Source organism: Condylura cristata, unplaced genomic scaffold (genome assembly GCF_000260355.1).
Source record: "Condylura cristata isolate star-nosed mole 26May11 unplaced genomic scaffold, ConCri1.0 scaffold00011, whole genome shotgun sequence".
Lineage (NCBI taxonomy): Eukaryota > Metazoa > Chordata > Mammalia > Eulipotyphla > Talpidae > Condylura > Condylura cristata.
Window position 1 is genome coordinate 21219780 of NW_004567112.1, and position 14566 is coordinate 21234345.

General features: G+C 42.5%; 1 protein-coding gene across 1 annotated transcript in view; it reads right to left on the bottom strand.

Annotated features, from left to right (window-relative positions):
• Positions 1-1502: 1502 nt before the first annotated feature.
• CC2D2B (coiled-coil and C2 domain containing 2B) overlaps positions 1503-14566 on the bottom strand; it is a 24749-nt gene continuing 11685 nt past the window's right edge. Inside the window, exons 7-12 of the mRNA XM_004680591.1 lie at positions 11557-11670; positions 11053-11187; positions 10559-10681; positions 6011-6069; positions 3659-3833; positions 1503-1887 (exon numbers count right to left, since the gene is read on the bottom strand). Coding sequence (XP_004680648.1) covers positions 1699-1887; positions 3659-3833; positions 6011-6069; positions 10559-10681; positions 11053-11187; positions 11557-11670 — 795 coding nt within the window. The 3' untranslated portion in view covers positions 1503-1698. The remainder of the gene's footprint in view (positions 1888-3658; positions 3834-6010; positions 6070-10558; positions 10682-11052; positions 11188-11556; positions 11671-14566) is intronic.

Consider the following 14566-nt stretch of genomic DNA (forward strand, 5'->3'; position numbering starts at 1 on the left):
TTATATTTAAGAGGATATATATTTAAATCAGTCAAATGAAAAAATTCCATTACAGATAGCTTCATAATTTTCAGGAAAATATTTAGTTGAAAAACACATACATGTAAAATAATTCATATAATATAGGTAAGTCTTCTATGTTTGCCCATGAACACTTTCCTCCTCACTTTTAGTGGCCTATGCATTCTGAAACCATAGGCAGTCAACAATATAACTATGTAAATATTCAGAGTGCCACAAAAACAAATTGTCTAAATTCAGTGTTCTTTGACAACCTCATCTTTCCATGTACGCAGGATACTGGTTAATAACAGAATTTTATGTACCATTTAAACAAATTAAAGGAAAACAAAAATTCTTATCACTATACACAATCAGGTTTAACTCTGGAGAGAAAGACATTCTTCCACCCATTCTTTTCACTCTTTACTAATCTCAAGTTTGGTCCAAGACTAACATCACTGCAAATGAATGAGGCCTTCTCTGTGACCAGCCCACACAGGTACACTGGAGGAAAGATGACATGTGTGGCACATCGAGGGTTTCTGGGGATGAATGTGGGGTCTTTGTTCTTTGCCTATGTGAGTAACACAAGAAGCTCCAGTGCTCTTGCAATGGGACAAATGAAATTTATCTCCCCTTTCACCTTTTCCTTATATAAGACTGTTCACATCTACCTTTGGGTATCTGTACCCCTTTGAATTTTTTTTAAAACAACTTACCATGTAACTTTTAAGTAAACTATGTATTTTGCTCAATAAAGTTCAGAACAATTAAACACAAGAAAACAAATGTTTCTGACTTAAATCCCATCAAGGATGGGATTCATCAAGGATGATCTAGATCTAGATGGGCCTTCTTGGGGGTCACCATTCAGAAAGGGAAGCAGAGAAAAATGCCAAAGCAGAATGGAGGGCTACTCACAAAGGGGGATCCTCGGACTTGATAAGACCATGTCCCCCCTTGTCACAGGGGAAACCATATTAAGAGTTTCCTGGGAGTAGTTTCCAAATACTTAGTATTGTAAGGACTTAGGTCAGTTGCATCACAAGTGAAAACTTTTGAGAAGCCCCCAGAGCTGACCTCAGCCCTCAGCACACCAGGGCAGATTTCCCTTTTCTTCTTAATCAGTGAAACAATCTTTTATCTTCTGAGAGGCACACTTTAGTTTCCATTTGAATAACTTCTGTCGGAATTGCATCAGAATCAGCAACAGTTGTACCAGCCTCACTTTAGTAAAGACAACATTCCTTAAGTTGTTCCTAAGTCATCAGAATAACCTGGGGAGCTTGTTTAAAGAAGGGATGTTCTAGAACACCACTCTCAGAGATTGTGATTCAGTAGGTCTTGGTAGGATGTGGGAACATGCATTTTCATTAAGGCTCTCCAGGTGATTTTCATGGAAGTGGCATAAGGCCCACAACTGAATAACGCTGATTTCAGAAGGAAAGGTCAGAAATGCTTCTTTGCCAGAATAAGGCTGACTGCAGTGTCCTCTTGGAAGAGATCACCTAGATTCATTCTTTAGCACTAAGGACGTGGGCCTCTATAGTGTCCAGTTCTAAAAGTGAAACAAATTGGGCTCACACTTGACTGGACTTGAGGATAACTAGCAAAATCCCAAAGTACCAGAGAAGTTTTGGTGGTTTCTGGTTGGAGAGCTTATAAGGCCATTTTTTCCTTTTCTTTTCTTCTTTTTCACTGATGCTGAGCTAAGGAAGCCAAATAGACCCACACTGATAATATGTTGTTTGGATATGGGTGAATGTAAACAGCAAGTGCGAATTCTGTCTGGGGAAATTCTGAAGAGTGAATTCCAGTGTGATACACGGTGTCAATCACTGACTGGACATCAGTATATGGCATCTGGATAGGAAATCCTGTAACCTGGACCAAGGACAGAATAACATGTAAGCCCACTTTACACTCATGTGGATAATGAGGACTTACTGATTCCTGACTGCAAAAATATCACAGCAGCCTCAAAGAAATGACAGTCAAAATAATAAAATAGTTGTCATTTCATGGGTGCTTAATATTTCTAGGAAAAGTTCCAAATGCTTTACATTCATATTTAATCCTCAAACAATCCGATGAGGTAGGTTCTATTATCCCTGCTTTGCAGACAGAAAGGAGCAGAGCCAGGTCTGTGTAATGCCAGAGCCTGAACACTTAACATTCCATAGATGTGCACTCTTGCTAGAATAGAAAACTGTCAACAAGGAAATTAGTTGGGTCATGCAAATGACCCATGCAAATGAGCAGTTTTGAAGATTTATTTAACACTGATTTCATCTATATTAAGTGACAACTAAGTGACAGGATTAAAGGATTATGGAATGAAGGCCTGTGTAAAACTGTTAGGTAACAATATAGACGCTAATCATAAACTTCTTGCAGGTCTTAAATATGGCTTACTTCAGGACACTTTTCCTGATCAGTAAATCTATTCCTATGTTTTTCCCATGTCATTGCATAGCACACTATCTTTCCCCTGCTTGCTTAAAATACTGAAATTGCACGTCCCGTAATCTGCTTCTTCAAATAACATAGTCTGTAACTGCAGAGTTGTATTTGTCTTGTTTACTACCACAATCCCAATGCCTAGCACAACAGTCAGCACACAGAATACAAATAATAGTTAATGGTTACTGAACACATAGGCTGGGAGCTACTCCCCAACCCAACTACAAAAGTGATAATGATTTTTATCCTTGTTTATCTTGTCCAATGGGATAGAAAGTTAGGGGGAAAAGGTAACTTGATCAAAGTCGATGTGTGGTCAAGCCAGGATTTGAACCAAAGTTTTGAATTCAGCCCAAGTTTTGATTGTATTATAAAATGAATAGATTTACCATGTAGCTCTTAAGCTTTAAACCTTGACTTATAGTGACTTTGTTGTCTGTTTACCCCTAATTTGATTAAAGAAAAATCAAAACATCCCCCCTCATCTTGAATGAATATCGCTTGCAGATCACACCCTAAGTACTTAACTCCTAAGAGATACTAGTTTTGGGGTGGTAGGCAGAAGAATCTCTTCTTGGGAGGCTGGAACTTTGGAAAAATCCACTGGACCAGTTCCTAAGGAAGAGGAATTACAGGACGCTCAGACTCCGGGGAAGGGCAAAATTAGAGGGCAGTAACAACATACCAAATGCCCACCACATTCGGTTAGGGGCTTGAGGAGTTTGGGATGCCTTTTACCAATCGGGATGATGTCAGGTGTATTGGTGGCTATACATGGAGGAAGTATAAATGTATAAATTTTGGAGCAATGTGCGTGTAGAGGATATTAATGTATGCTGTGTTCGCATACCCAGAAGCATGGACAGATTCTATTCTATTACTACTATCTGGAAGTCACTTTTGAATTTCTTAGTTGCAGGTAGTTTCTTTTGGGAAATTTCTGTCCAAAGTTTATGATTTATACATCACAAAATATATTAATGATTTTAAGAAAATGTAATGCAATATGATTATGGTAATAGTCATGCACCTCATTTGAAATTCCTTGGTCTCTATGTAAATGCATCTTAATGCTATAGCATCTAAATAGGATTAAGATAACAGGCATTCCAGGGATATCTACCATTAATTCCATCTGGCAATTAACTATAAACAAAACAAATGTCCTTAATGAATTAAGTCATATACATACCAAGTAAAATTGGAGCAGCCTTTCAAATTCACTCTCTTCAGCTGAAATACACCTTCCAGTGCCAAGTTCCAGCTTAGGAAGGATTTGTCGCAAAATAAAACTACACTGTCGATTCCAATGTGTTGGTTGTTTAGGTCGCCATTCCATCATTTTGCATTTTAGAGTCCTTTCAATCCTGAGGTATGAATGCAAGGATTGTTTATTTACTCACCCACTTAACAAATATGTTAAGAGTTTTATCACTTCAAGCACGAGAACACTTTTTTGATGTAGGAGGTAACCAGACCTCTGAGGCTGGGGATGTCTGCCATCATTCACATTAATCAAGATGGGGGGGAAACTCTTGCTTGGCTTGGGAAAACGAGCCACCTACAGGGACAGAGCTGGCATTCAGATCCCAAAGGCACAGCTTGTTTCCAGTTACTTCTGTGCAGGCAGCTGCCTCCTAGATGTAACTTGATGTCACGTAGGGTCTGACTACTGAGCTGACATTTCTTTTCTCTAGGACCCTCCTTTAATATAGATACTGTTTCCAAGAAGCTGCCTTTACAAAAATTCAGATATCTTATCTGGGATGTTGCCAGCAGGGAAGGACACATTGCCTCAGTTAATTCAGCAAGCGAAGTGGGAGACAGAATGGGGCATTGGACTGATAAGTATGATGGTTAGTTTCCCCACCTAGAAACTTACCCTTCAGAAGGGCAGGGATTTCTGCCTCTCTGCCCACCCCATGAGAATAGTGTGCCTTGTGATGAGCTGTTGGAGGGAAGGGAGAGGCAGAGCAAGGTGTGAGCTGTGGATGGAGCTGTCCTGTGAGCCTCTCTGCGCAGAATCTGTTTGTGTCACAGAAGAAGCCAATGGGCATCTCTTGGCTGAGCTTGTGGTGTAACTAAATAGTTTAGAATTTTGAGAGAGTCTAGGTAGTGAGTATGCTTCAGAATCACCTGTAGGGCTTTATCAAAATGTTTCATCTCTAGATACTGAGACAACAGGCCCCAGACCCTGACACCTGTATTTTTTAAGTTGTTAAATTAGAATTGATTCTGATGAAAACTGAAAGTTGAGAAACATTTCTGTATTTCCTTTCTTTTGTGGGGAAAAAGAAAGGTAACTAGATGTGGGGTTTGGGCAATCGTGTGAGATGGGGGCAGCAAAACTGTTTTGGTTGTGCTGTTTTTGTAACAGGGGGGTTCCCAGGAAAAGGAGAGGTTCCAGGTTCCCTGTCCCATCCAGAGGGAGGGTGGAACTGAGACAGGAAGAGAAGAATCTGGGGAGGAGACTGAAGAGGAAGGAAGCAGGATAGGGAGCCAGAAGGAGACCCTGAGGGAGGCACATGGAGCAGAGAGACAGGTGAAGAAGCTTTGTCTTGTTTCTTGGCCCTGGACTAGGTGAAACAGATGTGGGTGAGAGACTTTTCTGGCCATTTCTGACCCTTTTCTATGGGTCCCCTCTAGAAGGTTCTTTAGGCTTGTGGCAGGCTTTCGGGCCTTGCTTTGGGCCAATCCCTTTTGCGTAGACTTTCACTCACGAGGTAATGGGTAACTCTGGGTGTCTGACTTGGAAGTTATATTCTTTGTCTTTTTTGTATTGCACACTCATTGTATTAAAGTTCCTTTCCATTAAAGGTCTGATATGTTTCATCTTGATGCGGCGGATGGCAGAACCTATTTAGAACAGGCAGGCATTTGGGGGTTCAGCCGTGTTCCTCTCCCTGCCCTGTAACATTTTGACTAGCTGATAGTGGCTTCCATGCCAGTCTGCTGTGTCAGTGTGAGTCACTGGAGACAGTCATCCCAAGCAGCCTCTGACACATCTGGGGTAGAGTGAGCCTGATGCAAAGTCTGTGACCTTTCTGCCTTGACTGACCAACTCCTTAGAAACAGGTGCAGGTGCAGGTGTGTGCCATGGGGGAGGTACCCATGTGTGCCCATGGTATCAAGGAGGGACAATAGTGATGTTTCTGCCACCCAACTAGAATATTTTTTTACCATACACTAAATTGTCGTCATTTACATTCACATCCTTCCAAGCAGTCTTAGTTACTGCATTATTATTACTATAGGCTGAACCTCTGTAGACAGCGGTTCAGCCTATAGTACTGAGAACTGCCTAGCAGTTGGCCACAGTGTTTTCCAGAGACAACTATTTCATAACTTAGACTGTCTTCAGGGAGTGTCATAGAAGGCATATGTCAAGAGACAGATAATGACTCTGGAAGTTACCTGTTCTAATCACCGGTTTGTCCTCCTCTTGCTGAACCTATTGGGCTCAAGAGGGTTCGAGGACCAAAGGGTGGCTGGCAGTGAGATTAGGGAGAAAACACAGCAATCACAATATATAAATAAAGTTCACCTGTTCTTTAGATCTTCCACCATGCTTTTATTTGTAGCAGAATAAATTATTTCTTCAGGCTGAAATATAGACAAGTGAAAGTTAGAAAGATTTGAGGGAGACCATCTTCACAGCACAGATACCCTGCAGTGCTGATATAATGAGAGGAAACCCAAGCCAGACTCCTGTGGCAAAGACAATTACAGGCGTGCAAAGGTAAAATAGAGACCATAGTCTTTTCTTTGGCTTTTCTACGTTTCCACCAGAGCACAGGTGCGTGGTGGATTTACCAGAGATATTTTTCACAGGTAAGACAGACATCCTGCCTCCATGCATTTATTCAAGTGCATCTGGCATGTTTGCTGACTCCACCAGATAATCTGGGCATTTACACAGGCCTCTTCCAACTGTGAATGATGACACTGGTGAAGCTACTTCTTGCAGTCTCAGTTCCCACATCTTTAAAAGAGGGACAATACCTTTATTTTGTGGAGTCTTGGGAAGATTTTCAAATAAAGGAATACAGGCAAAGCCCAGCACATAGTGAGCCCAGCACATAGTGAGCCCAGCACATAGTGAGCCCAGCACATAGTGAGCCCAGCTCACTAAACAACCAGCTATTATTGTTGTTGCTCTTCTAACTTGGTTTGTTGTCTGCCAGCTTCGAGTATTACCCTCTGGCAGCAGGCTGAAGCCAGGCCCCCGTCTCACGCACTCAGCCTCGTCCACACAGAGCATTTCACTCTCCTGCGTCCAGGACTTCACCGCAGGCAACCCACCAACAGCAGGAAGTCCTGCTCTGCCGTGTTTCCCGGCTGCCCTCCTGAGTACAGTATGCTGGGACTTCTCAAGTCCATGCCCTCAACCCAGGTCTCCCCTACCCATACCAGCAGGGCTCACACTGGCAAAAATGAGTGGCTGATGTAGACCTTTTTTTGCTTTGGGTATCCCTGAGCTGAGCAACAGAGGCAACTGTAGAGATTGGGACAGATGTTTCCTCTTCATGAGTGGAATGACATTGTGCAAAAAGGGGGCAACACTGTTCAGGCCTCAAGGCCCAAGAATACATCAGTACTAGTGGTGAGCCGGCTCTGTCAGGTCATGACCTAAGCTGGTGGTTCCCAAAGTGTGGAACTGGACCAGAAGACATAGACCTGAAAAGCTGTTTTATCAATAGATAACAACTTTTCAGTCCCCACCTTAGACCAGCTAAATCAGAACCTCTAGGGATGAGGCCCAGCAACCAATGTTTCAATAACCACCCCACCACCACCACAACTCACCCCTTTATTCCCCAGGGGATTTGATGCCTGCCCCAGTTTCAGGTACAGGAAGTTCCCCAAAATGGAGCAAGGCAGAAGATGGAAGACTGGAGAAGGGAAAGCATGAATTCCACAGTCATCTTGCAGAGGCCACCAGCTACCCCAGACGGGACGGTTAGGCTGAATTTCCTAACTACTATCACCAACCACAGCCCCTCCAAAACTTCTCCTTCCCCACCCCCTCCCATGCCCCAGTCTCAGTGGCTCCAGCTGGCCCTTCTCCTCTTCACCCCACCCCACCAACTTTAGCAGATTTGTTAAATTACCTTTAGGCCTGAAAAAGAGGGTTACACTGAATCTATAAGCTTACAGGTATTAGTCCATTTTCCTTTTCTGGAAAAGGGTCAGCTGTTTCAGAGAATTCATATCCTTTATCTTCAAGAGGACACTTCCCTGCCAATTTCACCTCTGCATACCCACATTCTCATCACACACTCCAACTTGTGTTTTCAATTGTGATCATGAAGAGTGTTCGCGATAGATAGTGGTTCCCGCTGGTTTGTGTGTGGCCAAAGATCAAGAATACTTAACCCGCAGCAACATACTCAGGAGATACAAGTCAGATGCAACTACGAGTTTTGTGTGTATAGATTCAGCTTGGGAAAGGCTCATCTCTACCCTCAGTCTGAGCGGTTTTTAAAAACACAATTTTTATTGTGGCAGCCCTTGCTTTGGTGTTGACCACTGACTGTCCTGAAGATAGAGGCCCAAATCCTTCCCAGACCTGCGTGCACCCCAGAGATCTTCTCTGCTCACCACCTGGGGCAGCCATGCCAGCCATTCCGCTCCTTGACCACGCTCTCCTCGCCATTTAGGCCCTCAAGCCTGCAGCTTCTGCTGTCTGTTGGGACCATCTTCTCCCTGACTCATTTAGGTAGTTCCTGCTCATTCTTTCTCACTATGCCATCACCGCTTTTCCCCAGGAAGCCCCTTCCTCCTGCCCCCTCACGACCTCCTGCTGCCCAACGCACAGTCACTTCTGCAATAGTCTTTATCACACTCTACATCAACTGCCCATTTCCTCCTGTAGAACACAAGTCCCAAGCATACTGAGGCATGTCTTTTTCCTGGTGGTATCTATACCAAACATAGCGCTGGTTCACAGCAGCTCTCAATAAACGCTGCCTGGAAGAATAACAGAATGGTTAAGGGAAAACAAACAAGGAAGCCCCTCTACTCTAAACAGTGCATCCCCTCCCTAAGAGGCAGCAATGCTTCAGTCACAGCTCTAGGATGAGAAAAGAAGACATGGCCCATGGATGCAGTAAATGTGGTTTGTTCGAGAGATAAGCACATTTCCCCTTCTTTAAAATGACTTTACAAGCAGGAAACGCAGGAAATAAAGATATATAGGGGTGTGCGTGTGCATGTGTGTGTGTAAAGTATATGTATTAGTTTGCTTCTGCATGGAGAATAATTCAGAGGCACAGAAAACTACTGACAGTGATTATTTCTTAGAGAGTAGGAGAAATACGTTGAAAGGGAGAGCAGAAATCACTTTCTACACTTTGGCGCTATTTCCCCCCCAAAAACCACGTGTTCTTTTTAGTCTTGTGATTGCCTTGATTACACAGACAAGCAGAGAATAATGCAATGTGCACCCACCTGACTCACCTATCACCCAGAAAGACCTAATCTTTGCTTTTTTTCCATATCTGTTTTACATTATTTTAAAAAAGAAGTGGTAACATTACAGAGAGACTTGAAGTACTTTGCATATACTCCCTGATCTCATTCCTTTTGTTCTTTCCCCAAAGCTAACCTTTAACCTAATTTGGTATTTATGCCCATGCAAGCTTTTTTTTTTTTGCTATCCCTACATATCTACATACACAGAAACAATATATAGTCTTCAAACTTCACATAAGTAGTTTTTTACTGTATGTGTCATCACATCTACTTTATTTTGCTTGGAATTATGTTTTTTATAGTTTTAATATGCATGATTTGAGATCAGTGGTTCTCACCTTTGGCTGCATACTAGAGCCACAGGGGAGTTTTGAAATAATAATGATGTTTGGGTTCCACGTTCAAAAATTCTGATGAAGTAGATGGACAGTCAAGTTGGCAACCATTGCAAACTGGTTTATACATTTTTAACTGTTTCCAATTTTTTTGTGTGCTTGTGCTGAACAATTCCGTAACACACACTGTTATGCTGTCTCACTGTATGTGTTTCTCTAGGGTAGATAGATAAATGCTGATGGGTGGATCAAAGGTTGAGTATTTTTGACTTAACCAGATAGTATCATATTACTTTCCAAATTGTTTATAGCAATTGTGCTCCCACCATTTCTCTGCCTCTTTGCCAACATTTTTGGTGTGTGTGTGTGGGGGGGGGTCCTCTAATATATGCGAAATAGTGTTTTGTTAGTTTGTATTTCCCTGATTATGGGTGAGGTTTGAACATTCAAGTTTCTGGCTTCTGTTTTTCTGTTGCTCTTTTTCTCTTTTTCTACACCTCCAACTTCTTCTTTTGGGCTCCTTTCTTCTAGTGCATGCATTTTACAATTAATTACACCTGGATAAACCATGCGCCTTAATTCAGAAGCAGCTGTTGAGGTGGTATTTGGGTGCCTCCTGAAGCAACACCAAGTGCATCAGGGGCACACCAGCCAAGCTGCCATCTGCTGGCTGAGTCAGCTCTGGGCTTAGGCGCTTTGGTGAGCGGCCTCCTGAGCCTGGGCGGTGGATCTGCAGTTTTCTTCTCCACCTCAACCCTGCTTCCATAAGTAAGACTGGCCCTGGCTCCCTGAATGTCATGAGCATCTCTAACTTCGTTGCCACATCATCTTTCAGCCCCACTCACTGCTCACAGTCCCACGGTATCTGTCCTGTTTCAATTCCACGAGGTAGCTATCCAGATCAGACTTTGATATGTGGAGTCCAGATGAGCCTTTGATTTTTCAATTTTGCACTTTATCATTGCAATGGATGTGGAGCAAAAGGAATAGATCAGAGTAAAAACTTCACACACCATCTTGACCTTTCTTAAGGTGAAATTTTAAAAAATATTTTACTTTATACTCTAGATCTCATTTGAGATGTTACTCAATTCACCATTTTTGCAAGTAGAGGGAAGGGAGCAGAGCAGTCCAAGCTTGAACTGGATGGCAGAGAATAATTTTTAACATTGTCAAATGACTCCATAAACAATCAGCTATGTTTACATAATAAGAACTGTGACAACTAGTAATGACTAGCACTATAATTCTCACATAGACACAACTGGAAAAGTGTGATTTACCTGTATGCTTTGGATTTTTGCCCCTTGAAAATTTTTTGGAAGCAACTGTTTCCAGAAACTTTCCTTTGAATAGTCAAAATGTACAGCCATTGGTGTATTATTTTGTTGAATATTAAACCAAACCTATTAAAACATTAACACACAATCAGTCTGGGTCCATAAGAACATAAAACCCCTAACTTATTAGCAGGGAACAAATTTCACAGTCCCAATTCCCAGGTCAGTGGTGGAAGACAAAGGAGATTCTGAGGTAGGAGACAAGGAGACCCCAGGGCTAGGAGAACACTCGCCACCTCACTGCTTCCCACCCAGGCACTCTATAGAAGCACCTGTGGCAGCTGCTGAGATAAAAGATTTCCACCCTACTGATTCTAACCAACACCTACATTGTCTTCAAAGTTCCCCCACGTGACTCTAATGCGTGCCAAGGCAGAGGATGCTGGTTTGACACTTGAGGGGATAACTCAAAATAAAATTTTCTCCCTTATACTTACATTTCCACCATCAAACAAACAGTCTACACTTTGTAAAGGACAAAATGGGTCAAACTGTTTATGGCATTGCCCAGTTAATGGATTCCAAAGCAAATATTCATCATTTTCTTGAGTTAATACATAAGCCACATGCCCCTAGATGAGGGATAAAAAGAGTTAAAAGTCAATTTTGAATGACTGGTTGTATGTGGACATTAAAAGGTAAGAATGTGATGTATCTTTGGTTCCTAAAAGCAGGCGTGCGCAATAGAATTTATATATCTAGTAACCCCCTAACTAGCATTATGAGCAGCACTATTTTGCAAAGAAAAAAAGCAAATGGAAGTCATTCTTTACACTGTGCCATTTTGATGAATCATCATTATCCTCTTACCTCATAATTTGCCCATGAAATTCTCTCAATAGCTTGTGAAAAGATGGAAAGGAGGGTTGAAGTCTTTGAAACTGCAGCTAAGAGCCAATTAGTCTTGTTAGTCCTATTTAAATATTAACTCCAGCACTTACTTCCAACACTGAAGTTCCCAGAAGAACCAAAGCTTTTTTCCCAAAATACAGGAAGAAATTACAGAGAAGTATAGCATGTTCCTCCTTATTCCCGGTAGCCAAACTGATGCACTTCTAAGGCAAAATCAAAACAGGGTCCAAAAAAAAAGCAAGGGGGGTGGGTGGGTAGGGTAGGGGGAGAGGAAAAATTTGAGTACTGCAAGTATCTGAAAGACTTAGAGCCCTCTACTCCCTCTAGTTGCAAACTCACTTTTTGCCAGTCACAAAGGTAACAAAAACTGTTAGCAAAGTTCTCTATTTACCTGATAAACAAGTAGGATATCAGAAGGAAACATTAACTCAGAACACAGGAGTCATCTTTTTTTTTTTTAATTTATTTATTTATTCATACAGAACTGGGGTACAGGCCAGAGGTGCAGAGGGTGAGAGGATTCACCAGGGACAGAGTGGGGGAGCAGAATGGGCAGATAGATGAAGTACACTGCTGAGGGGAGCAGCGGGCGGGTCAGGAGAGGTCTGCCACGCCATGTGGTCACCTCTGGGGCAGGCAGGGATCGAACTCATGCGGAAGTGGCTTAAGCTTCTTAGTGCTGTGCTTTAATACGCTGTGCCACCTGGGAGGGCCAAGGAGTCACCTTTATTATGGACAATTAATGTGGATTCTACATAAGTGACCAAGTAATTTCTCATCCAAAACTGGACATTTTTATTTAGGGAAGATGTTAAAATGCTTTGGGCAAACAGAGCCAGGAAGACATGCATCACATCATCAGAGAGGAATTTGACAGGAGACTGGCTGGTGTTTTTAGCAGGAAGGATTCTTTGGACAGAGCTACACTGTCCTGCACCAATAATACAGTGTTGTCAGCTGAGAGGGAGGGAGAGGTGGGAGTTGGAGTCCAATCAGGAAGAGTGACTGAACCGTCTTCAGCTGAAACAGCTGAACAGGTAATTAAACCTGGGGTCCCTAATGAAGCAGAAATAGCAGGGGGCAAAAGCTCAGCAGAGGTGTGACTTGGGTGTTGGTCTGCAGGCGCATTTGTTTGGTTCTGAGAATGTGTTACAAATTGAGAGATCGCATATAAAACTCTGAACTTCTGGCTTCTCCAGAAAAGAATCAAAAGATCTCATGACAAATGTTCATAGGGCCATAGTCTGTGGCTGAGCAGCACCATTTCAAGGCGACCTGTGCTCTCCAAGGCATTCTAGCAGCACGGCAAGGCCAGGGCTGGGTAGGCCGGCACTTCCAAATCAGTGTGAAAGCATTGCAGTGTTTTAGCAACTGATATGACCTTATCAGAGCAAACTGGTTGAATGTGATGGGGAGAGAGAGAGGTGAAGGAAGATGGTAAGGTGGTTTCCTGGGGGAAGAAAAGTGTGAAAAGGAGAGGGAAGACAGTACTCAGATGTGAGTGGTCATGTCTTCAATGCCAGGCCAAGCAGGGGGTCTCCAGACTTAATTTTAGAAGAGAAAATCCACCCTGAATTCCAGGTGCCTTGTCTGCGTTCTTATCCTCGCAAAACCTGTGTCCTCTGTATGACACAGATGAGGAAATTCAGGTCCAGAGAAGCTGAGTCACCTACCTCAGTTCACATAGCTATTAAATCATTATCTCAGTTGAAACAGGATTTGAATCAAGATGGGTTTGACTCCCAGACACCCAGATTTGTTTGACACCCAGGTAGGAGATAACTCTTATCTTCTGACAATCTAATTAGTCTTACACTAATGGGATCCCAAGACCAAAGGGTTCATGGAAGACATTAGCCAAGAGAAATCCCAAGCCTGTGGTGACCTCTTAATTGTGGGTATTCTTTGGATGGGGGAGGGCTCATGAGTAATAGTATTTGCTGGAATGTTTCAGCTATTTTAGAGGCTGCCTCTCAAAAGTCTGTGGGGTTATAATGCCCTTAGACAGGTTTGATTAATTCAAAGACTCTCAGAAGGGTCTACAGCTAATATCACCTCTTTAAGCTCTTCCAGATTTGAATCCCTGGATCCTGGAACAAACCACAAGCTACTCAGCAGAGGCATTGTGGCCACCTATTACGTTATCCCTACTCTCCTTAAATCCACTTTAGCTCAAATCTAGCCTCTAAAACATTTTAGGAAAGTACCAAGACTATCAGTTCCAGGCGGAATGTGTCCTCTTGTTCATACCAATTAAATTTTGCTAAATTTAAAGTAGAGTACAAGCACTGAATATAAACATAGGAATCAAATCTACATCTACATTTGATATTAAACTTGGGATATATTTGTACAGAGTGTGGATATGGGGTTCATCATATAGCAATTAATTGTAATTAAATGTAGAATGGAAGAAGTGCTCTAATTAAGGCTGCCAGATTTTGGGAGAGAAATAGAACGCCCAGTTAAATTTGAATTTCAGAGAAACAGGTCATTTTTTATTAAAAATATGTCACAAATGTTGCATAGGGTCTGTATTTTACTTTGGCAGCCTTTCTAAAGAGAACTTTAACCAAGTACTCAGGAAAAGCACTGCTATACAGCTGTTCATTGAGATGGGGAGCCCCGGGAGAGCTTCTGGGAAGTGGTGGTATTTGTCAGACTTAAGGGTCTGACTGGATCCTTAGTGACAAGCCATGTTCCTCTGGAGAATGTCTGGAATTGCTGTTGAAGCCAAATATTCACGACCTACCACTTAACAGCATTGAATAAGCATTTACTGGATTGCTATAAAGTAAAAAATTTAGACGTTAAATTCTCGAACCCTTTTAAATGTCGCAAGGCAAAATGGCTATATAAGTATATGCTATTTTCCAAAAGGTTTCCTTAAAAGAAAAGCAACAGGGCCCTCCCTGGTGGCGCAGCGGGTTAAGGCACTGCACTAAGAAGCTAAAGCCACTTTCGCGTGAGTTGGATTCGCAGGAGTTTGATTCCGCCTGCCCTGGAGGCGACCACATGGCACGCCAGACCTCTCCTGACTCGCCCGCTGCTCCCCTCAGCTGTGTACTTTGTAGATCTGCCTGTTCTGCTCCCCACTCT